At 35.6% G+C, this 24125-nt stretch overlaps 1 protein-coding gene and 1 pseudogene across 2 annotated transcripts; both read right to left on the reverse strand.

Annotated features, from left to right (window-relative positions):
- The window catches only part of LOC122144396, an 8479-nt pseudogene extending 6910 nt beyond the window's left edge, over positions 1–1569 (reverse strand).
- A 7731-nt stretch (positions 1570–9300) lies between these two features.
- On the reverse strand, positions 9301–22096 carry LOC109097406 (protein EURL homolog). Of its 2 annotated transcripts, none has more exons than XM_042755279.1 (3): positions 21946–22096; positions 19814–19947; positions 9301–9833 (listed from the first exon to the last, which is right to left on the reverse strand). In XM_042755279.1, exons 2-3 carry the CDS (start codon positions 19938–19940, stop codon positions 9325–9327), a joined length of 636 nt encoding a protein of 211 aa, XP_042611213.1. In that variant the 5' UTR covers positions 19941–19947; positions 21946–22096; the 3' UTR covers positions 9301–9324. The 2 variants fall into 2 exon arrangements, with proteins under 2 accessions (XP_042611213.1, XP_042611212.1); XM_042755278.1 differs by having other exon boundaries at positions 21878–22035.
- Positions 22097–24125: the final 2029 nt, after the last annotated feature.

A 24125-nucleotide genomic window follows, 5' to 3' on the forward strand; every position in this document is an offset into this window, starting at 1 on the left:
ACAGTGTGGTTGTCACGTGAGACAGATGGATGCTGAAGCAGGTCATTAGTATATGCGTCTGGGTTGTACTGGGCGATCTATTGTTTTTTTTTTAAATACCCTCGCTGAGTCATGTGCAAACGGTGTTTCTCTGCACAGACCCACTCGGTTCCGCTCGTCTGGTACCATAGCATGGATGCCGTACCACTCGCTACTGCCGCAGGTTTGTAAGTTGGATTTTTCTGTGCATGTTTTTTTTCTCATAGATTCTGTAGACCACTGACAGCATTTTAGACTGAGGAGACGGCACGGCTGAAGTTAAAAAAATCATAATTTGTGTCCTACTGAAGAAACAAAGTCACCTACATGCTTAGGATGCCCTGGGGATCAGCAGATAAACCATCAGATGACCTATCGCTTTAAAAGCGGCAAATCAGCATATTTAAGATAGAATTTATTTCGAAGGCTCATGTGCAACTGAAGACTGAAGTAATGGCTGCTGAAAAATCATTTTAAATTGTAATAACGTTTCACAGTATTGCTTGATGAACATAAGAAGACTTCTGTTAAAAACGGTAAAATAACGCTTACTGACCTCAAAGTTTTTTGAATGCTAACAGATAGGAGTCCCTCACCTGTGTCACTTGTGGTGATCCGCTTGTCATAGCATGAACGCACAGATCAGGGTCTGCTGGGGCGTGAAGATAGGTGACTTAATAACAATACTATAGAAAAAATGGTCTCTCTAAATACAGAACAGAGCTGCTGGTCTGAATCAGGTCTGTTTATTGACCTGCATAGTGGGTCTCAGCAGGATGTGCTGGCTCTGGTAGGGCTGAAGGTGGCATCTTTGCCATTTCAGATAATGCCGGTAGTCCCTGACCTCAGCTATGACTTACAGCCACAGTGGAATATGTTTACCTGACAGAACAGAAGCAGAAAAAAAAAATCTAGGCTGGTGGTTTTATGCATCCAGTTCGACCAGAGTGCTTTAAATCTAATGCTGGCTGGAGTTAAAGAAAAACATAGGTTTTAATTAAACGCAAAATCACATCTAGAATCAATATTATTTAAGTATTATTTATTTACTGTTATAGTGTTTTATTAATATTTTAGATTTAGCCTTTTATACTTTAAGAGTTAATTTTAGATATTTGTTATGTGCTTTTTTATATTTCTAATCAAGCGTTTATTTTATTTCCGTTTTAGTAATTTTAGTAATTCAACTTTGTTTATTTTTAGTCACTTGTCAAAGCAACATTTCTATTTTTCCAGTTATTTTATATCAACTATATAAATGTTACGTTTTAGTTAAAAATTACACTGTTGTTCTGCTGATAGTATTTAAGGACAGGCTGTTTATAGATGTATAATACAAATAAATAACGAAAACAGTAACATTTTTTTAAAGTGTTCATGGATAGCAGAAATCAGAAAAAAAGTGTAAAAAAAATCATAATAATAATAATAATAAAAAAGAAGAAGAGACTACATATTAAAAAAAAAATCAAAAATTTTTGTTCAGTTACTCACCTCACCTGTGATTTTTTCCAGAAGGTCTACAAGGATGGAAAGCAGCTCCTGCGGCATCCATGTACTCCAGTAACTTCGGTTTCTTCATAAGCGAAGATCGGATTGTTTGTTCTGAATCTTATCAGTTGGGAGAAAAACATCAGTTTCAAGAGCGAGTTTCTAATCTGCGATTTAAAAAAGCTCAGATGATTTAAACCATAAAAACTAATAAACCACAGGCAGTACCAGATCCATTTTTTTTTTCCTCTAAGCATAGAAGTGAGGTAAATGCTTCATTCCGGAGGTTTCACCGAGTTGACCACCAGACCATGAGACTGACTCCTGGCGAGCCAGCTTCTCTAGTAGATTCACATTTCTCCTCAGTTTTCTACAGAGAGAGGGGCAGAAAGGATAATAAATTATATAATACAATAATAATAAAGGCATGATGGTGGTAAGTTATATAAATACCGCACCCTACAGGTTTTACTCACTTTCGTAATGTCTTTTTTCGTTACAACATATATAAAATTAACTGATGACAGTAAAGAACGCTACTTCATTTTGTATGTGTAACAACGTGTGAAAATTACCAACCTCAGCTCTGGCTCTTTTTTCACACTCTTGCAATAGTACAGTTCATAAAGTTTCTGATATAAGGATTTCCCTTCCACTGGAGGATACGCGTCTCTTGACGGGCGCTGACGAGCACTTTCAACAATGTACTAAACAAAAATAACTATTGCTTATAGAACGGTAATGGAATACACACACAGGGATTCTTCTGCACAGTGATTTCTACATTTACATTTAAAAATATAAAAGTGCATTATAATGGATACAAATAAACAACTCTGTGTTCAAACAAATATTAAAGTATGCAATAAAATAATACTTTCAAACAAATACCTCAGACCCGATCCAATGCATATTCTAAGACTTGTTGCTGTGGAAGAAAGATAAATATGAAAATGCATGAGATAATCTGTCATGCTGTCCAATCAGGCGTCATCGAAAATGTCAAATATTAATCAAATCAATCCCTATAATGTTAAATAAAATCCAGATCCCAACTGCAAATGCATCCTTAAAAACAAATCTGCAGGTTCTCTTTCACCATTGTTTGTTGCTGTGACAGGAGGCGATGTTGTGTTACACCAGCACTGTCACCTCCACAAAACACAACCATTTCAAGCCCTGAGATCAGACAGAGACCGTTCAGAAACACACTCCGGGTGCATTTCCCTGTCAGCTGACAGTTTCCATTCAGAACTCAACCCCAACGACAATGCGTATGCACGAATACTCTGAAGTATGAGACATGAACTCAGCTCATTCAGACAGTTAGGCATCTGTGTGTACATGCAGTCACAACATCTGCTAAACAAATGTGTGGAACTTCAACAGGATGGTGACAAAGTGCATGTGTTAAAGGACGCAATAGCGATAACATAGCAAGCGTTCACAGGAAATATCAAGGTAATCTGAGCCCAGCAGAAGAACGCAAAACTTCAGCACTGCAGCTCCAGCAGACGACAGGCTGGCTAACCACAGCTAACAAGCTGCAGCTCCGCATAAGATGCACAACTCCACAAAACACCAGAGAGCAGCTGGCAGAGCGGGCAGAGCAGGGCGGAGTGGCGACAAAACATCAGAACCGACTTGACGGCCAATCGAGGTTGCATCGCCACAGGCAGGAAATCGCAAAGCAAGAAGCGGAATAAATGTTCCAGTGCCTTCAATGAAAAAAGACTCACAGCAGCCATTTTAGTCTCCAGTATAACAACAAAATCCAAACTTCCGGTGTGCGCGCGTGCTGGAGGAGGAACCAAAGATGTGCAGCAGCGAGAGCCGCTCAAAACAGCATTTCTGTTCTGCTGAAATATCGCACAAAACAAAACTCCGAAAATTGTCACTATGCTAGCAAGAGTTTCCACCAAAATACCGTAGTCACTACCGATATTGTTACTACCATTTAATCTGTGGCAACATTGGATTTAGCCACCAACGTGATTAAGAAAAAATAACATAACCAAATCTGTGGCTTATCGTAATAACACAAAAAAAAAAAAAGAAAAAAAAAAATATATATATATATATATATATATATATTTACTATATAAAAAAATTTAAATATTTAGTAAAAAAATATGGTTAACTGCAAGTGTCTATCTTAGAAAAGAAAAATCAACATTTAAATTACTCACAATAAACAATACATTTAAGTTAATATATATATATATATATATATATATATATATATATATATATATATATATATATATATATATATATATATATATATATATAATAATATATATATATAAGTACAGTACAAGGTCCAAAAGTTGTTGGAAACATAACTATTTTTTAATGTTTTTGTGAAAGAAGTCTCTTCTGCTCATCAAGCCTCAGCAGTTTATTTTATCAAAAATACAGAAAAAAAGAAAACATTTTATATTGCGTGAAATATTATTACAACTTAAAATAAATAGTTCTCCTATTTGAATATACAAAATAATAATTTATTCCCTGTGATGCAAAGCTGAATTTTTTACTCATCAATTACTCCAGGGCCGTTCAGTAAAACCACATGTAACATCCAGTCTATCACATGATCATTTAGAAATCATTCAAATATTCAATGTTGATTTATTATGAGTGTTGGAAACAGTTCTGCTGTCTAATAGATATTTGATGAATAAAAGGTTAAAAAGAACTGCATTTATTTAAATAAAAAAAAAAATTCTAATAATATATATTCTAATAGTATTATTTTTTCTTTACTATCACTTTTATCAATTTAACACATCCTTGCTGAATAAAAGTATTGATTTTTATTTAAAAAAAAAAAAAAAAAAAATTACTGACCCTAATAACTGACCAGTAGTGTATATTGTTATTACAAAATATTTATATTTTAAAAACATACATTCTTTTTTTTTTTTTTACTTTTTATTCATCAAAGTATCCTAAAAAAAGTATCACATGTTCTGAAAAAAAATATTAAGCAACAGCAGAACTGTTTCCAACTTTGATAATGAATCATCATATTAAGAATGATTTCTAAAGGATCATGTGATAATGATCCTAAAAATTCAACTTTGCATCACAGAAATAAAATGATAATTTAAAAGTATAATACATTTAAAAACATTTATTTTAAATTGTAAAAATATATCACAATATTACATTTTTTTCTGTTTTTTGATCAAATAAATGTACAGGAAGCGATGAGCAGAAGAAACTTCTTTCAAAACATTAAAATAGTAATAATTTCCAAACTTTTGACCTGTACTGTATATATATTTACACATGTGGTTATAATATTGACAGTATTTTCTCTGCATTGGCTTCTAGTGGAAGTTACCAATAGGAATATAAATTAGAATACAAATAAAAATAGGAATGCATACAAAGAAAAAAAAAAAGAAAAAAAAAAAAAACGATCATCATTAGAGACTGAGAAGCAAGAGAAGATTTTAGTGGAGAATGAATAAAAAGGGGCCTATAACCTACCAAGGCAACCTCTTATTTTTAGCATTAAACTGAATTGTTTGCCAGGTGTATTTTGTGTATAGTATTTTGGTCTTTCAATACGGGTGACTTACGATGGTTGGTGTCAAGCAAAATATTGGGTAATGGTGATTTATACTAGTGTATTGGTAGTAACACGTACACCTACTTGTAAGCGTTACTATAGTTTATAACAGTAAATTATGCATAAGTCAACCAATCCTACATCCAAAACCCCTAACCCCCTAACCGTAAAAACCTTATATAAGTACATAAATGTGAATTTAGTTACAATGTCACTTTAAATTAAAAGGGTAGCACTTTTAATCTTCTTTCATTTTGTCCAGCAGCAAAACAATTTATTAAGCAGCCCCCCCCCTCCACCTCCCCCCAGTCCAAACTGGTTTTTTAAAATAAAATAGAGGTGAATCAGTGAAACCAGTAAATGAACTGAAAAGAAACCAAAAGGTTTTAGGAAAAGGTATTTTTTTATTTATTCCCTAAAATGGAAAAATGTGCACATCAATATCAAATCTTCTAAACCGATGTGAAGATCCACTAACAAACAGTATTGCATAAACCACTAAAGAAAAGTCACACATAACAACAGGGCCACTGGAAGAGAACAAAGAAAACTAACTCAATCTATTGATAAGGGGGTATAATAAGCATCAGCATCTGCATAAACCATGAGAAAAAAGAAGCAATAAAAACCTCCAATAACACTAACATATTCACGTTAACATTTTAAACGACATGGCCTACATATGCAACACAATCGAGACCAACATGAAACTCATCCAACTCAGGTCGTTCATTCAGGTATTGCCACAGCAAACAAACATTTGGGCAGTGTGCTTCATTATTAACCAACTGCCAACCTCCTGTATGCCAAATCACAGAGTGAAGCCTTAATAAAAGATGAAAACATCGACAAACATTTGTTTACAAAAAAAGCAAACACTTTCAGACACATATTGCTTCTTTTTTCTAACAATTTATCCATCACTTTACTGGCACAGAGACAGTTTTGCGGACGTGACCTCTCAGAGCATAACCATAATGACAGAATATACATTCATTACAAAATAAAATATGCCTTAGAACCCCCAGAGGGGTCAGTCGAATATGTAGCGTTGCTTATAAAGAGAATTCAAAATACCTAGCTGAATTTTCTTAAACAACGTTTTGAAGTATGCATTTATTTTTATTTTAAGATTCTAAAGATAATAGGCTTGACCATGCACATCATCAGGGCAGCAAGGTCGAGGCGGACAGGATTCTCTGAGTGACCAGCAGGTGGCAACACAGTCTGATCTGAAATCAAGGCAGCAGTAGTAAAGGCTCACTTTCCCCCTGACTATTCTTTCAGTTTATAGCACTGGACCTAAACACTATAATTAGCACAAGAAAAAACACCCTCTAAAACTACAGAAATTACAAACCATAGTTTTTAAATATTTGTAACAAGGTAATAATTGTCAATAAAATAAATACGGAAATAGTTGGTTTACCGGGGAGTGGTCAACAAAGGCTTTAGGTTGAGCGATTTCTATCACTCCAATATTAATCCCAGCACCGAGTTAAGCCTAATCAATGTTAGGCCTGTGCTTAACACTTGTGAAAGACCAAACTAATACCATCTGAAACTTCAATGTCCAAACTGCTATTTTTTCTTAATCATAACCCGTTGGAAAGTCGATGATGGGGGTGGGGAAAGCCCCCTTTGAAATGTCAGAACACAGTTATTACAAGAGTGAAATAACGAAAAGACATGTAAACTTCCACTCAAAGCATTTTGTGCTGAACTTCAGAACAACAGGAGAAATGTGCCTTAGAGTAATGGGACAACTACAGTCATTAATGCAATGAGCAGAGGGAGGGAAAACTGTTAACTAAGCAACAGTTACCACAGCAACACCACAACCAATCAGCAAGCCTGAACATGCAGGAGGAACACTGTCAGACCCATCCAAGTCTATTAAGCACCCTAAATGATCAAGTGTAAAGAGTAAACAGGTGATATGAAGATGAACATATAATGAGATGCAATAAAAAAAATAAAAATCAAAAATTGTAAAGTTTTTAAAACACGCTCATTCTGGCATAAGAAAACACTTTGTGGACCAGGTCTGCAACAAAGTCAATTCAGATGCCACCTTTTAGAGCGAGGTGACCTTAAAACTCATTAGCACAGTGTTGTTGCGTTTCCGGTCTGTTTGGAGCTCTGAGCTTTCCGTGAGGAGTCTGCTTGGAGCTGCGCTTTCCTGTTTGGTCTTGAGGGACTCTGTTGTACCGAGAAGCACTCATTCCACTGGGTTGTTGCCAGCTTTGACCCCCGCGCCGCCCGATCTGGAGCCACGGCAGCTTGGTGCGCATTTTTTAAAAGAGCTGCTCGATGGCTATGTGCCGTACATGCAGCTCTGAAGAAAGAGAGTCCTTCTCCTGCGCAGCTACAGACAGCTCCTCAAACACATCTGAGACACAAACACAGAGCCTGTGCGTTAGTACACAAGAATAATGATAACCTACATAAGAACCGTGAGATATGCATAAGTAGAGCTCAACATGAGGATGGCCAGCTGGCCAAAGCATAGATCTGTTGCTTGCCCTATATCTTACATGCATTTTTATACCTCACAAACTTGACATTTGGTTGTGTTGTGTATTGTCTGGTCAGATAGTTGATATGTTTTAACTGGCTGATGGAAGTTTTATCAAAGTGACAAGACTTGTTGGCATCAGTAAGAATGAGATGAGAAATCACACACCAAACAGTATTTTTTTTTTCTATGTATGCCATCATTTTCCAGAAAAAATGTTTTGATTAATTTATGGAATATCTTGTATAATATTACTGCAAATTATCTTTGTGAAGGAAAAAAAGACATAACATTTAATCTTTCCAATTAAATTAAAATCAAACATAAATAATGAAAAAAAAAATAAGAAAATTACAAAATGAAAATGTAAACTGAAAAAAAAAAATAAGAAAATTACAAAATGAAAATGTAAACTGAATAATAAAATGTATATATACACAGAAATAATAATAAAATGTAAATATAAATAATGAAAGGTAAATAATTAAATGTAAAAATAAATATTAAAATGAGTTAAAAACTTTTTCATTCATGTGTTGGGGGTATTCTATATCTTTACTGAGATTAAAGTTATCTACCACATAATTTTTTATTTATTTATTTGTTGAAAATCCATATTTTGCAGAGGAAATATCACACACACAAAAAAAATTGTCCAATAATATTAAGTCCCTCTTTCCCCCAGAATGTGTTTGGGTTCAAAGGAATAGTTCACCTAAAACTGAAAACTGTCATACTTTTCTTATTTTTGGGTGAAATATCCCTTTTATTTTTTTATTTTTGGGTGAATTTTTATTTTTAGCAGTAGCTGCTCGTTCAGCTGGTGAAGCTCCTCCACACTCATCCTCAACCACTGAAAGAGAGAGACAAACAACACTGTCATAAAGTGGGTATGAAAAATCATTCTCTAGCCATCCTTTTCAATAAAGTGAAAACTGACAAAACACATCTCCTTTCACAGCTGAAAGATGATGCTTCATAACAGGCCTTGAGACCCTGATGACACATCTGTTTTTAACAGGAGACATTTTCATTGGGTGAGATAAGGAGACAGACACTGAAGCACTGCGAGAGAAATCAAAGTCTAGATTGTAACCTCAACCCTTTATTGGTGCTTTGTGGAATATATTGACAGGAAAGATGCAGAGATACAAAGCACCAGATAAAACCCTAATGGTGAGGATATCGATTTTCATCCTTCTCTTTGTCTAAGATATTACTGTGGGAATTACACAGAGATAATACTAACAAAATCAAAGCAAATATCACCATTTAAAAGTTAGGGGTCAGTAAGATTTATTAAATGTTTTATAAAGAAGACTCTTATGCTCACAAAGTCTTCATTTATTTCAAAAATACAGTAAAAAGCGTAACATTGTGAAATATTACTACAACTTAAAATAACTGCTTTTTATTTTAATGTATTAAATGTAATTTATTCCTGTGATGCAAAGCTGAATTTTCAGCAGCCGTTACTCCAGTCACATGATGCTTGTGATCAGCGAAAATGGATTTTTTTCAGGATTCTTAGCTGAATAGAAATTTTAAAAGAACAGAAATTATTTGAAATAAAAATCTTTTGCAACATTATAAATGTCTTTAGTGTCATGTTCAATCATTTTAATGCCTCCTTGCTGAATAAAAACATACATTTCTGAAAAGAATTAAATTAAAAAAATGATATTGACCCCATACTTTTGAATGCTAATGTATATCATGAATACTCACGCTCTTCTCGCCTGTGTCCCGTGTGTCTCCTTTGCTCTCGGTTCTGCTGTTCTTGTGGGTGGTGTCTCTCTCCAGCCCACAGTCCCTGGCGTGAGCCCTGCAGCAGGCTGAGACCAAGCTTCTCTGCAGAATGGCAGTCCAGCATGGTTTTCCCATACTCTGACTCCGCCATCGACACCTCCTCTGCCCATCGTGGGGCGTAACGGGGAACTTGGGCATCGGACTGGGGCACGAGCTTCCTGCCGCCCTGCTGAGTGTGACACAGAATCTGTTTGGCCCCCCAGCGCCCAGGTGTCTCAGCAGTTACGGAGTCTCTGTTCTGGGCGTACTGAACAATGCGGTTGATTCGCTGGCTCAGAGCCCGCTTCACGCCCTCATATGTGCTGTGGGAGGCTGCGCGGGAGAGCTTCTGGTTGGCGATGAGATGGTACTTTTCAAAGCAGTCTCTATGCCCACGTAGAGATTTGGAGTGCAGCAGGGTGGCACTGGATACACCTGGTATAAAACACAAAGGAGTAGACGCTTTGATATTTGCAATTTACTGTTTGTTATGAGCCAAAAGTACAATCAAATGCAAGGTCAAAGGTCAAGTAGCAAATGGTCATGTTTTTATTCTTTGTGATGTGACATTGCATATGAAATGGTTTGTATTATAAAAACTGTGATTATTTATTTGTTTGCAGCTGTGTGTGAGACACAAAGACATAAATAATGGCTCAGTACAACCACAAAACTATGCAGATTCAACTGAGTGGCCTAAATAAATCTATCATCTAAAAGATTACATAATTACACATTCAATTTCCAAATCTCAAATTTATTTCAAGTGAAAGCTCTTAACAGCTTCTAGAATATGAAAAATGAGGAAAGCTCAGACACTGCTCAAATATTTAAAGAATCATGAGAAACAAATGAAAGCAAAGAAATAAGAGAAAGAATATTCATACTGTCGTTAGGTGAGAGTGAGTGTGCTACATTTTACTTCATCCTTTAGGCAAGGAGAAATGAGGCCGGTAAAATTAATACACCTAAATATATTTCAGGATGTCTGTTATTAAGTAAAATGAGAAGGACACCGCTTAGCCCTAATGTGGGGCATGCTGAGGGGTTAGGTGAATTATAGAGTAATATGTGAAAGATCTACATCTTTAATAAAAAGGAACATAAATGAGAAAAATTCTATTTAATAATGCAGATTCCAATTATTACTTTGCTGTGCATTAGTCACATTTTCATAATCTAGCAAGTAAAAGGTTTAAAATTCAGAATATTTCAATATAGTGAAATAATTGAACCTTTTATAAAATGTAATTTTTAACAATTCATATCTTTCATCACTCTCACTATTAGTGGAACCACTGACACAGCTTAAGCCTGACAAATCTGTCATTATATTCCACAGCTACAATTTTGAAAAAATGTTTTATTGCAATATTTGAAGACTGATAATCAGCCAATTAATTTACATTTACATATTTTATATACTTTGTTTGAGTTCTGATTTTTTAGGACAGTATATAATATTGTGAAATATTATTACAATTTAAAACAACGGTTCTTGATTTCAATATATTTTAAAATGTAATTTGTTCTTGTGATGGTAAAGCAATATTTTCCACAACCATTACTCCAGTGTTACATGACCCTTTAGAAATCATTCTAATATGCTGATTTAGCGTTGTCATTATTATTAATGTCACAGTTGTGCTGCTTAATATTTTTTTTCTCTCAGGATTCTTTGAGGAGTAGAAAATTCAAAAGAACAGCATTTATTTGAAACAATATTCTGTAATATTATCTTACTGACCCCAAACTTCTGAACGGTAGTGTACACACTGGCACCAATATTTTTAGACTTGGATAAATTTGCTTTGACAAAATAAATTTTACCTGCAATAAGTGATTATATGTATAAAATGTACTTTTAAATGCTAAAAATGGTCAAACATTTTATTCTTCAGTGGTATATCATGGGCAGTTTCTAAATATAGTCTATATAAATACAGAGTGACCCATCCTAACCCCCTCTCCCCTACAAATTTAATCTGATCCAAAATCAGCTTCCTATCCTTAATTGGACCTTCAGCCAACAAGCTTTAAAAAGTTGCAACTATAAATCACACCATCTCTGAGCAAATCAGCACATGAAAGCATCGTTTCCTGTCTTAGATCCTTGTTAAGCAGAGTAAAATCACATCTCTGCCTGTAACTCAAAGTAGGCCAAGAACAAATAAAACACACAGGCACAGAATGAGTGCTGCTGGGCGCCTGTGTGTGTTGGTTTTGTTTTAGGATGTGCCTTTTATGCCAGAGCTCAATTTTGTTCAGACATGTTTTGAGTTCTAATCATGTCACACAGCAGCAGCAGAGCACTGTTGTGGGATAGAGAGAGAGATAGAGCTAGAGAGAGACAGAGATAGAGACAGCGAGAGAGATAGAGATAGAGATAGAGATAAAGACAGAGACAGAGACAGAGAGAGAGAGAGAGAGAGAGAGAGAGAGAGAGAGAGAGAGAGAGAGAGAGAGAGAGAGAGAGAGAGAGAGAGAGACAGAGAGAGAGAGAGAGAGAGAGAGAGAGAGAGAGAGAGAGAGACACTTATTTGCTCTTGAAAGGAAACGCTGAAAATTCTGCCATTATTTACAATTGAGTTAAATTCAGTTGTTCCAAACTTTATAACTAACTTTCTTCTTCACTGTGTTTGCTGATTTTTACATTATTTTAACTTTGTGTAATTTATTTATTTTATTTTACATCAAGGTGTATGCTGTGCCTCCAAGGTTTCTTATTCATTTTCCTAATAAACATTCTATGTTTCTTAATTATTTGGTTTTTAGTTTTTTATATTTAAACTTTGTGTAAGTTATTTGTTATTTTATATTAGGCCTATAGCATGGTGTATTTTTGTTTTGTTAATAAAAGTTCTATGTTTAATATAGTGAGTTTGTCGTGGTACTGTTTTGTTGTTGTGCATTCAAGCAATTGACACTGAATTACCGCTAATTTTAATTAATAAGTGAAAGTAAAATGCCCACGGGTATTCACAAGATAATTAAAAGTGAAGGAAAGCGAGGAAAAAATAAAGAAATACCCCTCCCCCACACTCTATCATAATTTATCTTTAATTTAATAGCACATTAGAGCTGCTCCATTACAGCGGCTCAGTACTAAAACCACAAGACATATTCCTCTAACAATGCAGCGAACCCCTCATTATACATAAATCTTGTAACAGCGCTGAACATATTTTCTTAAATATAAGTCACGTTTTTTATCATCTGAAACATCCTGCGACTTCCAAAGCCACTCATATAAATGTAATTAACATCAACATTCAAAACATGTGCAAATTGTGCACACATTTGTAATGGTGCAGAATGATTTAGTTCTTAATCTAAATGTTCAATGTGCTAATGGAGCGAACAGCAATCAAGATCATGCAACAGAATTGCCTGCACACTCTCTCTCCTTAAAAAAAAATTAGACATTTTTCAAAAATGTCTTAATATTCCATACAATGAAATTCAATAAGGTCAAGTGTAGTTTTGGAGCTTACTGACTTTTACTGTATGGTGATTTACTGTACTGTGTTAAAAAGAAAGTCACACAAGTTTAGAACGACATGAGGGTGAGTAAATGACAGATTTTCCTTTTAAAGAACACACCGATATGAAGCAGCATTAAACAGCGGCTTAGTCAGCACTGGTGGGTTTTTTTTTCTTCAGATAGCTTCAAGGTTATTGTGAAATGAGAAGCCCTCACCACATACATAGCTTGTTTCCAGTAACGTCTGCCCACAATTTACCACTAAATTCAAGACTTTGGGTATCTGCTTGAGCTTGACTCACTGTGCTTTTCTTAACCAAAGCAGCTGAGAGAAGGCAAAAGCCAAATTCATTCACCATCTTATAATAAACCAATTTCCTGCACTTTACAGCAAAGTCTGAATAACAGGAAAGCACACTGTGAAATGTGTGCACAAGGAGTTTGGAGCATTTTAACTACACTTTTCTTTATGCAATGCCTCCCAGGAATATCATAAGCCAATATGACCCAGAAATCAAATAACCGCTCTGGGATACCAAGAGCCAAACAAACACAAAACCCTGAAAAAGTGTGTGACTGACACATAGAGAGATTTTAAATGCAACTTTCTCACATTTCATTTTCTCTGTCATCATCAGACTGTTTCAAGGCTCCATAAAAAAGTTTTTGAAAAAGTTTTCGTCCAAACACGAAATCTGTGTCAGCTTGCAAATAACTGATTACCATTTCTAGCTCATGTCTGAAAGCAGAGGAAGCACTGTTCTGAATCAAACACTGCAGTGATGAAATACTCAATGGGGCTTGTGTAACACTCTGGCCTCAGCAACAAGTAAGTGGCTCTCGGTAAGGACAACAAGAACAGAGATTGAAATGAGAAAAGAAAAGAAGCCCTGTAATCCATGTTACTACTGTGGTGAAAACAGCACCACAGAGATTAGTCGATTTGCCAAGGGTGAAAGTGGGGGTCGCTGTCATGGAAACGGTAATCTTATCAAGTGCAATCTGTGTCATTTGACTTTTCATCATTCCATTAAATCATCATTCCACTCGCTGTTATTTCCCACTTTAGATAAACAGAAAATTCAATTACGTCATAATTATAATTAAAGTTAATTGAGATTGTGTGATTGTGATTTAGATCGTAAAGTAAGTAATGATTTTTTTTAACGATTTGTTTGTTCTTGTTCATTATTTCCAAGGATAATAATGTGTTCTCAATCTGATGGTCATATACTGAAAAATGTTTCAATTCTATAAATGAAATGATTCAGCTACTGAATCAGCCTGTTCTTCCTGTCTTATGCAGGTTAAAGGGCACATATTATGCAAGATGTAATATTGGTCTTGGGTGTCCTCAAAATGTGTCTGCGAAGTTTCAGCCCAAAATACCCAACAAATTTATTATAACAGCTGGAAAATGTCATTTTTGGGGTCTGTCTAAAAAAAGCTATTCCGCAGTGTATGGCTTTAAATGCAAATGAGCTGCATATTCCCACACCGTCGCTTCAACCCGTGGACATAAAAAACATCCCGCGGCAACAGTGTAAAAGTAGCCCAATTCTGCAGGAAAACCGTGCACTTGGCAACACCGGACAGCGTAGCCTATGTACTATTCGCTGAGGGCAGAAACTATAGCAATGCAGGGCTGTCAATCAACCCCCATGACCCAGCCCTATGCAATGTGACGTCACACTGCGTGAGAATCAAACCGGCAGGCCCAGTGAGACTGACTTAGTTTAATGAGGATTAAAAAAATTAGGAGTGGGTGGATTTTTATCATTGTAGGGGGTTGTGCTCACACACTTCCAACACACATTTATGTCTAAACACCATGTAGAAGTGGATTTTGCATAATAGGTGCCCTTTAAAACAACTATGTGTGCTGATTCTGCTTTTGTGTCCTTACAAGCAGTAAGGACACTGGATCCTTGACACACTTCAGTGTGTGTGTATGTGTATACTGGGAATGGGGACGTGGGGTAATAGATGGACCGCTATGCCCAAAACAGCACCTCATGTTTAAAACTGGAGGCATGCTTCATACGTCACCCACAGCAAAATAAATATAGCTGTCTATATATCAACCCACTTCTACAGAAGCAATCAACCACTACTGATCAAAACAAAGTAAATAATATCCCTTGAATACAAACACTGAAATTAAAATGTATTTCATAGGGCCCTAAACATGTAATTTTAGATAAACTTATATAAATCATAAGTTTAATTATTTGATTTTATTAGACATGCCTTATGAATGCTAAAATTTAAACTTAACCAATGAAATGGAATCTAAAATTAATAAATAAACACAAAGAGTGATTTGGGGGAAAAAATAAAACAGAATTGGGGTGGGGGGGTGATTTATTAAGCATCCAAACACAAAACAAGTAAGGGCATTACAATATACAGCATTCGGTTGCATTTAAGACAAAGAACACAAAGGTTGAGTTCAATAGTGAACTTAACATTGATAAATTATTTTATGAAAGTAGCCCAACCAGCATGCAAACAAGAGCAGTGTAAAACATTCTCCCATGTGCATATCCTAGAATAAACCTGCTGTGAGGCAACTGATGAAGATAATACAGCATACTGAGACCCTATATTATCTATGAGGATGAGTTTTCCCTAATGCCTTCATTTCAAAGGACAGAAATATTGCTGAAAGCCTCCGATTATTCTGGAGCATGGAGAAGCATTACTGAAATGGAAAGCTCGCTGGGCAAGGTAAGCACAGTCACCAAATCTGCTCTCATCCACCATCCAGACTGCATTCACTGATTATCAGAGAGCCTTTCAACTGCAGGGTCAAAAGATCACACTAGTGTACGACATTACATCCATCAGTTCAGATAGTCAAAATAAATAAATGAGAGCACCTGAAAAAAATAGTAACATCTCGAGCACATAAGTACACAGTGGTTGTGCACACTGAGGTTCAGCATTATATTCGTGCTGCACTCCAAGTGTCTATTCAGTTATCCAGCCATTCACTCGGCTGATGTACGCAAGCTCACATTCCACTGCTCTTACGTAAGAGGATGAGAGATAGCCTGTGTCTGCTGCGGGGAAACTGTTAGTCCTGCGTAAGTGTGCTCGGCAGAGCAAGAAACCAGCCAGCCACCAAGGTCTTTCAGGGCCAGTGGAAGAGAAGAGTGGGCAGAGTCTAACACAACAGTGTGATAAAAATAAAACCAATAAATGGAATGGCCTTGACAACACAAAAATGATACCTTAAATCAAACAGCTTGTTGAGGAGAGGCCTGTTATTAATTGGCTATATTATCCAACAACAGACCCAGTGAGGAAAACAAATCTCATTAACGGTGGAACCAGAGGCTATTAGAAATTCTACATTCTATAATATCTGTACTAAGTAATATTTATATTATTTTATCTGTATTCTATTATTTTTGTATTGTCAGATCTGCATCTGCCTGAGCCAAATCATCCTCTGTTAAACGTATGAGCCAAAATTAACCAAAATTGGGGGCTGCAAGTAAATGCTGTCCTTTTAAACTTTCTATTCATGAAACACTCCTGCAATAATAAGAAGAAATATTTCTTAAGCAACAAATCAGCATATTAAGAATGATATCTGAAGTATCGTGACACTTAAGACTGGAAAAATTATGCTGAAAATTCAGCTTTGCCATCACAAGAATAAACTACATTTTAAAAAAAAGTTATTTTAAATTGTAATATTTCACAATAATACTAATATATATATATATATATATATATATATATATATATATATATATATATATATATATATATATATATATATATATATTAAATCAAATAAATGCAGCCTTGATGAGAATAAGAGATTTGAAAAAAATCTTACAGACCCCAGTCATTTAAATGCTAAATATAATGTAGAAACTTAAATTTTCTGTATAGCTGCTTTGTAACAATTTGCATCGTGAAAAGCGCTTTACGAATAAACTTGAGCTGAATTGAAAGATAGTGTATGTATCAGACCATAAAAGCGTAATAACGGTATTGTCTACCATTCACAGTAGAGCTTTTGCTAATTGTGTAATAAAACATAATATAACTAAAACTAAAGCAAACACAAGGAACACTTCATATCATGCAAAAAACCTGTCACTGTAATTCAAAGCAAGCAACTGACATACAGAAGCCCTATAAAACATTTCCAAAGCTATTCCATCAGCTCTAGACAGCATGAATCAAAGTGTTGTTAAAATAAGTAACTGGCTGCAGCAATCATTTCTTACATAAGGGGGAAAAAATCCAGCAATAGAGGGATACATTTTGAAACAACACAAGACCCTTGTACAACCATCCAAGAAGTAAAATTTCAAGTGTGCATTGTGTTCGGCATTGAGCATGCATTTATTTTAACATTTCACTTGGCTTCTGTGAGTGCTGGAGGACATGTTTAACACTGCAAGTGACTTCCTGTGTGTTCTCAACATGCATGCACAGACATGACAGTCTCTGTCGTCCTTACGCTCTCTCTCTCTCTCTCTCTCTGCACTCGGAGAAACTGCTTTGAGGAAACAGAAAAGCAGAACCACCCTGCATGGGCATATCATCAGTTGGCCTGTCCAAAGAAAACTAGAGGTGGACGAATGGACCTAGTTTGACTAAATTAAATAAAATATGTGGGTGTCGAATGAACGAGTTCTATTACTTTCAGTTACTTCCAAAGACACAATGTTTTTTGAGGGAACGCAGGTGTGGGCAATTGAGCATTCAGGTCTAAACATGCACAGTCAGCTTGTTCTTGTTTACCCACGCCGACAAGGTTGGAGTGTATTGTTAGTGGGAAGAGAGTGTAACTCAGTGGCCAACAGCCAATCAGCAGAAAAAGACCTGTGAGCGAGCTTGTCAATGCCCCCTCACAGGGCCACAAGTGCTGTTGTGCAACACTCCGGTGTTCAGGCTGAGTGCTGTGGTGAATCACTCGTGACAGAGGCTACAGCTGCCTGGTGGCTGAGCGACTGTGGGCTGCATGGCCAGATCTCATGCATTCTTCTGTTAAATATTCAAGTGTGGCAACCTTCTATCTCAGGCATGAATATTCAGTGTGTCTAATTCGTGAGCGGACCCAGCTCTTCACTGGATTCATGGATGCTTTCTTCTCAAGCTCAAATCCAGATGCTTCATAAACTGAGATTAGGTGTCTCACAGACAAGCAGATAAAAAAAAAAAAACGCTTGCAAAAAAAAGACACCCTGGGTGAATTATCCCTTATTTTTGAGACAGTCTGGATTGAAAACCATTTGAACTGTGCGGTCGAAAATTCAGCTTTGCTTTTGAAGGTCAAGGTAGAGGAATGCAAAAATAAACAGAATCAATAGAGGAAGGGAGGTACAGAAATAAAAAAAGAATGATGATGTTTGTTTTTCAAGTGCCATGTGACATCCTCAGGAGACAATGCTAGTATGCCATACTGTGTTACACAATTCAACAAGGCTTCCAGCAGACAAACACCTGACATTACAAATGCAGAGGTCTTCATGCATGGTTTCTCAGTATGTAACAGAATCCACTAGTCACGCTTTGACAACCTGACCTAGATTGGCCTTTGACCCAACACAACCACAGAATGAACACACAGGTCTTTACTGGCAGGAAATAACAAACAATGCTAGAAAATAAAGCCACAGATAAAGATGGACTGATATTAAAATTCTGTCTGATACCTATAAGATTATTTTCATGTTACAATTGATAACCAATAAGTGTCACTTTCGAAATAAACTTAAAATTCATTTGTTTAAATTGAAAAAGTGAATTTAGGAGTCACGACATAACGTACAGTATGAAAAAATGTATATTCAATACTCTGATTTATGCTAATATTTACATTTAGCTGTTTTATTCTAAATTATTCAAAGGGCCCCTAAATGTTCATGGTAATGGGAAACAAATAAAGATGAGAGATGAGGAAAACTGTATTTCAATGCTTTTGCATTCACTTGAGAAACTTTGAATTTGCTCAAAAAAAAAAAAATAAATAAATAAATAACTTTTCCTTCCATGTTATATTTTTTCCATCACCATATCTCCTTAGGCAGGATATGGTGAAACCTGGGAATCCTTTTCTACAATTATAAATTTGCATATGTTCTAAATTAGTTAATGGATAAATATGGTTATCATTATTAATATTTATATATTTCTTTTTTATTTACATTTACAGTATTTTTCGATTTTCAGTGTTATTCAAGTATAAGTGTTTTTAAAAATAAACTTTAAGTGTTAGATGATGGAAATGTAATATATATGCAAAACAAATAAGTCTCACAATTAAACATCCAATACTGACCTATAAGGGGGAAAAAAATTACATTGTACCAAAAAAACTCTTAACAGAATTGCATTTTACCTTCTAATTAATGTCCAATTGTACTCCGAAACCTCAGAATCCTCATCTACAATTGAAAACTTCCTTTTCAGCCAATCCTTCCAAACTATGAAACCTGAAAATCACATAACTGACACTAACCCCACAGAAAATTCCAGACAAAGGCATGCGATTCCAGAGAAAACTCTTTACTTTCTGCCATGATGATATAAAACCATTTGAAATACTAAGTGCTCTTTTGGGGACAGTTTAGTGCAAAAAAATGACAGCTACAGAGAACAAAAGAGCTTCTTCAGTGAGGCCCCTCAGGAATCTCTAGTCTACCCTTAATAAGCTGAGCATTAATTAGATGCCAAAGTGGCACTTCAAACGCTCCAGTTCATATTTTGTGCAGCACATGAAGCGGAGGAACAGAGCGCTTGCTAATACATGAATGAGGGGGATATGGATGGGAGGAGGGAGAAAGAGGTTTTACTCGATTATAATTAGAATAATCTGACCCAGAACTGGCAAGCTGAGGACATTAAAATACTTTTACCTGAAAAAAAAAATAAAAGAAAAAAAATAAAACATATTTCTTACCCTCTATGCTCAGTTCAAAGCACACATGGCAAAAGGAAAGCGTTCCTGTGTCCGTGTCTAGTTTACAGATGCTGCAGATGTTGTCATCATTCAGGTCTATGTTCACAAAGTGCTCCTCTTCCTCCATGGTGTTTCTGCAAAGGAAACAGAACAAACACAGTTATTCAATAAATTTTAATCTCACTGTGGTTTCTATTAATATTGATACAGTAACGGACAATCAATCGCTATCAACCAGATCCCTTAACCATGTTTCAATCATAACATTTTCACTTTTGTATTAACGTGTGATTCAACATTAAGTTCTCAGGAAAAGATTAACCTAAGCAAGAATGCAGAGAGGGTTTTCGTTCCATATAAACATAATGCAATATCAAGATAAGGGAAAAAAACATGCACAGACACAATCAGATTAACAAGACAGAACTCAATTGGTGTTAAAAGCTGCTGTGCTTCAGCAATTTATTATGCCCAGTTTTACAACAGTCTCTTTAATGGGACCCACTTGGATTCCAGTGAAGCCAAAGGTGTCCAGTGTTTACACAACTAATTTACCTTTGCTCAAGCCTTATACAAACCCTATTGAGAGGGTAAATTCAGCTACATTCTGGAGATAATCATGACTCCTCTGTCAATCATAAGCCAAACCGCTATCTGCTACTGCACAAAACTATTTCATACTGTAAACATTTTTGAAAATTCAAAAGTATATAAAATTTAAAATGTGTGTTTGTGTGTGTATATGCAAATAAATGTAAGAGTATACAATTTTATAAAAGTAAATATATACTAATATAAAATATATTTTGAAAAGTTTATAAAAAATAAAAGTTCATTAAAATGTTTTCCCCTTCACAATTCTGAAAATCTGAATTAAGATATAAACTCAAAATTGCAAGACAACATTCCAAATTTACATATCACAATTCTGACTTATTTTTCAGAATTGCAAGTTTATTATTTTTTTTAATTGCAAGTTGTTGTTTTTTTTTCATAATTGCAAGAAATGTCAGAATTGTGAGATAAATCCACAACTAGCTTTTTTAATTTATTTATTTTATTTGGTAGGGGAAACATTTTAGTAATATTTATTAAATTAAATGTTTCGAGCAGAACATAATAAAGATCATTTTAGACATTTCCACAACTTTTATTATTTAATTATCTCACATGACTTATCCCAAGCTTTTAAAATTCCCTGGTATTTTCCCTTGCTTTGTGTTACACTTGTATAAACAAATGTATCTGCTCTTCAAAATACTTCTTTCTCTTCTTTGTTTATTCCAACAGTTCGAAACTGTGTCAAGTTTTGGCTCATGTTGAACTCCACTTGATTATTTTAAACAACTTTAAACAACTTTGCACAATAACCTAAAGACAAGACAGTGTGTCTGTGTCTCAAAACCTGCCTAGTCAGCTAAAAAGTGATATGACCACCACAAATGTTGTCTAGGTAGTCAGCATACTAGGCTATGAGACACAGCCAGTGTGATTATTTACTTAATGTAACTGGTTCATGTTGTCCTAAACTTTAAAAAACATTTTGTGAATATTTGTTTGTATTCATGTCACTTGTTAATTGCTGCAGGTAACGCAAACATTACACATTACTTAAACTGACAAACAACATATAAGTTGGACCAATGCCTAGATTTGACATTTAAACAATCAACAAAAAGCTATCAAAATATTTCAGGTGGATTTCATACCAGTTTAACATATAAACGTTAACTTTATTTGGTGAGAAAGAGCATCATAATCAGATTAAAGATAACCAAACAACAATAACAACAACAAAGCTTGAGGATTTTCACTACTTAAAAACACACATTTTGATATACATGTTGACCGAAAGCGTTATTAACACAATATTAGATGACAAAAGACTTAAAATACCAGTTTTCAAGACATTTTGTGTTGAGATATAACGACGCCACCAGCCAAAAGAACAGTTACCCGTTATCTAGCTGTGGACCTATTTCTCATAATAATAAAAAAATCCCCTGAAACCCTCACTTCCTCGATAAACAGACGACACCTACAGACGTTATCGACGTTTATTACCTTATTCGTTACGTTGTCAGAAGAAATTTCGAGACAATCCAGAGAGAAACAGAGGGAAATCGGCTGACCTTAGATGTAAACCATGCTGCTAGAGCGGCGGGTGTTGTTATTGAAGCGGACTGCAAGCAGCTACAAGTACAGCAGCGACAAAGAACGCGATAACAGACGCGAGTCAAGCCACTCTAGTAATCCCGCCATGTTCGATCACGTGCTGTGTATTCGCGCCTATGATTGGTTCTGTGATTTTTTTGCTCTCGGCTGGCCACCAAAGCAGAGTGGACAGGCTAGTCATTACGCTCACTCGTGTAGAGAGGGTGGGTGAGGGTAACATTTTAGTATAATTCATTACTTTTATGAGGGGAGTACAGAGCCCCGCACATGGCATGCAGGAAAAAAATTGTAGGCTAAATCGTGTGCACGATTTACTATTTCGTTCCCTCGATTTATAAATTGTGCGCACGATTTAGCAAATTGAGTGAACAAATTAGCACATAGAGGGAACGAAATAGTAATCGTGTCGAATTAGTAAATTGTGCGCACGATTTAGCAAATTGAGTGAACAAATTAGCACGATTTAATAAATGTCATGTGCGGGGCTCCGTAGGGGAGTTACATTTTTTGTACACATTTCGACTTTTGATATTTGTTAATTACCTACTCGAGTCGAATTTACTCAACATAGACTTATGTACAGCTTTTACTTGAGAGTGAGTTGCTGCTCAATTAAGAAAAAAAAGAAGGAAAAAAACGCACATAATTTAAATTGTATGACTATACAATAGTATGCTATTTATCATATAAATATTAGACCAGAGAGACGCCAAGTGGGAGCAGAGCGAGGATTAGAAATCTCAGTGGCTTCGCTACACTTTTACGCTGTTTTAGATCAGCTTTGCTCATTTTCTTGCCAAGCTCGATGCTTTAGCGTCTTTTGAAAGTATTTTGTTGGTGGACAAAAATATACTAGCTAGTCACTTTTTGTCTTAAAACATAACTTTCTCACTATTAATTAATTGTTTTTAGAACTTTAAAATATTTTTTTCCACCCATCCAACCATTTCCCAAACCGATTTTCCTCTGTAGGGTCACGTTGTTATTCTATTCTATTCTATTCTATTCTATTCTATTCCATTCCATTCTATTTTTAGTAATTTTATTTACCACATTATGTAGTTTCTCGTTAATGAAGAACACGATCGTGTCGTCTCGAGCATTTGCGCACACGGGGAATTCCAGAAAGGAATTTCTCTCTCTCTCTCTCTCTCTCTCTCTCTCTCTCTCTCTCTCTCTCTCTCTCTCTCTCTCTCTCTCTCTCTCTCTCTCCACATCACGTCAAAGCGACTCGCTTCTATTGGTTTCGATTCTCCGTCCCTCCATCCTTCCGTCGAAGTCTGTGAAGTTAAATCCTTATAGAACTGAAATGGAACTAGAAACAGCGCTACACGTGCCTTTATGAATGTCTAATCAAAACAGCTGTTCTTCTGAGTATCCAGTTATTGTCACTTTATTCTACTTTGACATGGCTTTCATGATGTGCCAGTTTCCATGGGCCCTCATTTGGCACACAGCATCTCTGTCATGCTCATAGACAGACTGTCTGTGAGTGAGAGCTCATGCCAAAATCCCCTGCTGCATTCAGTCTCTTTCCATGTGACGAAAAGAACTGTTAATGGGATCATTCTGGCAAATCATTTGAACAATACAACTAGTCTATTAGGAGCACATTTAAAAGATAAAGACAGAGAGATACTTAATTTTCATGTATCCACTTCCCACCCCCCTCCCCAATCTTATTTAATTAGTAGCCTAATACAAAATATGCCAGATTCATCATTCTATATTTGTCTGTTGTCCATGTATTTGTTTGTTTGTTCATTCATTCGTTCATTCATTCCAGATTTCCTTTTTTTTTTACATGTGAAATTTTGTGTAGATGCTCATAGATGTTCTCCTGTTGTACAGAATCATTTCTGTTTTATAAAATAAAATGTAACCACTTCCTGCAGCCATAAACAGAGCTTGAGCACCAACCTCTGGCCAGATAAGATACTGCAACATTTACTGCTATTACTCAACATGATTCACATACAGTAGCCTATACTGTAATCTGGCAGCTGACATGTATGCATGTTACAGTATGTCTTGCAGAATTACATGCTATATCTTATTTTAAAAAGGTCTTCTCCTTTCATAATTATTATGCATGCTATTTTTATGACCCCATATGAATTAAGAGACTATATGCAAT

Source organism: Cyprinus carpio, unplaced genomic scaffold, assembly GCF_018340385.1.
Source record: "Cyprinus carpio isolate SPL01 unplaced genomic scaffold, ASM1834038v1 S000006658, whole genome shotgun sequence".
Classification (NCBI taxonomy): domain Eukaryota; kingdom Metazoa; phylum Chordata; class Actinopteri; order Cypriniformes; family Cyprinidae; genus Cyprinus; species Cyprinus carpio.

Coding starts and splice junctions, on each gene's coding strand:
- LOC109097406 (XM_042755279.1), bottom strand. CDS start 19,940: ATGGAGGAAGAGGAGCACTTTGTGAACATAGACCTGAATGATGACAAC. Junction 9,834..19,813: donor CTTTGAACTGAGCATAGAGG/GTAAGAAATATG, acceptor GTTTTATACCAG/GTGTATCCAGTGCCACCCTG.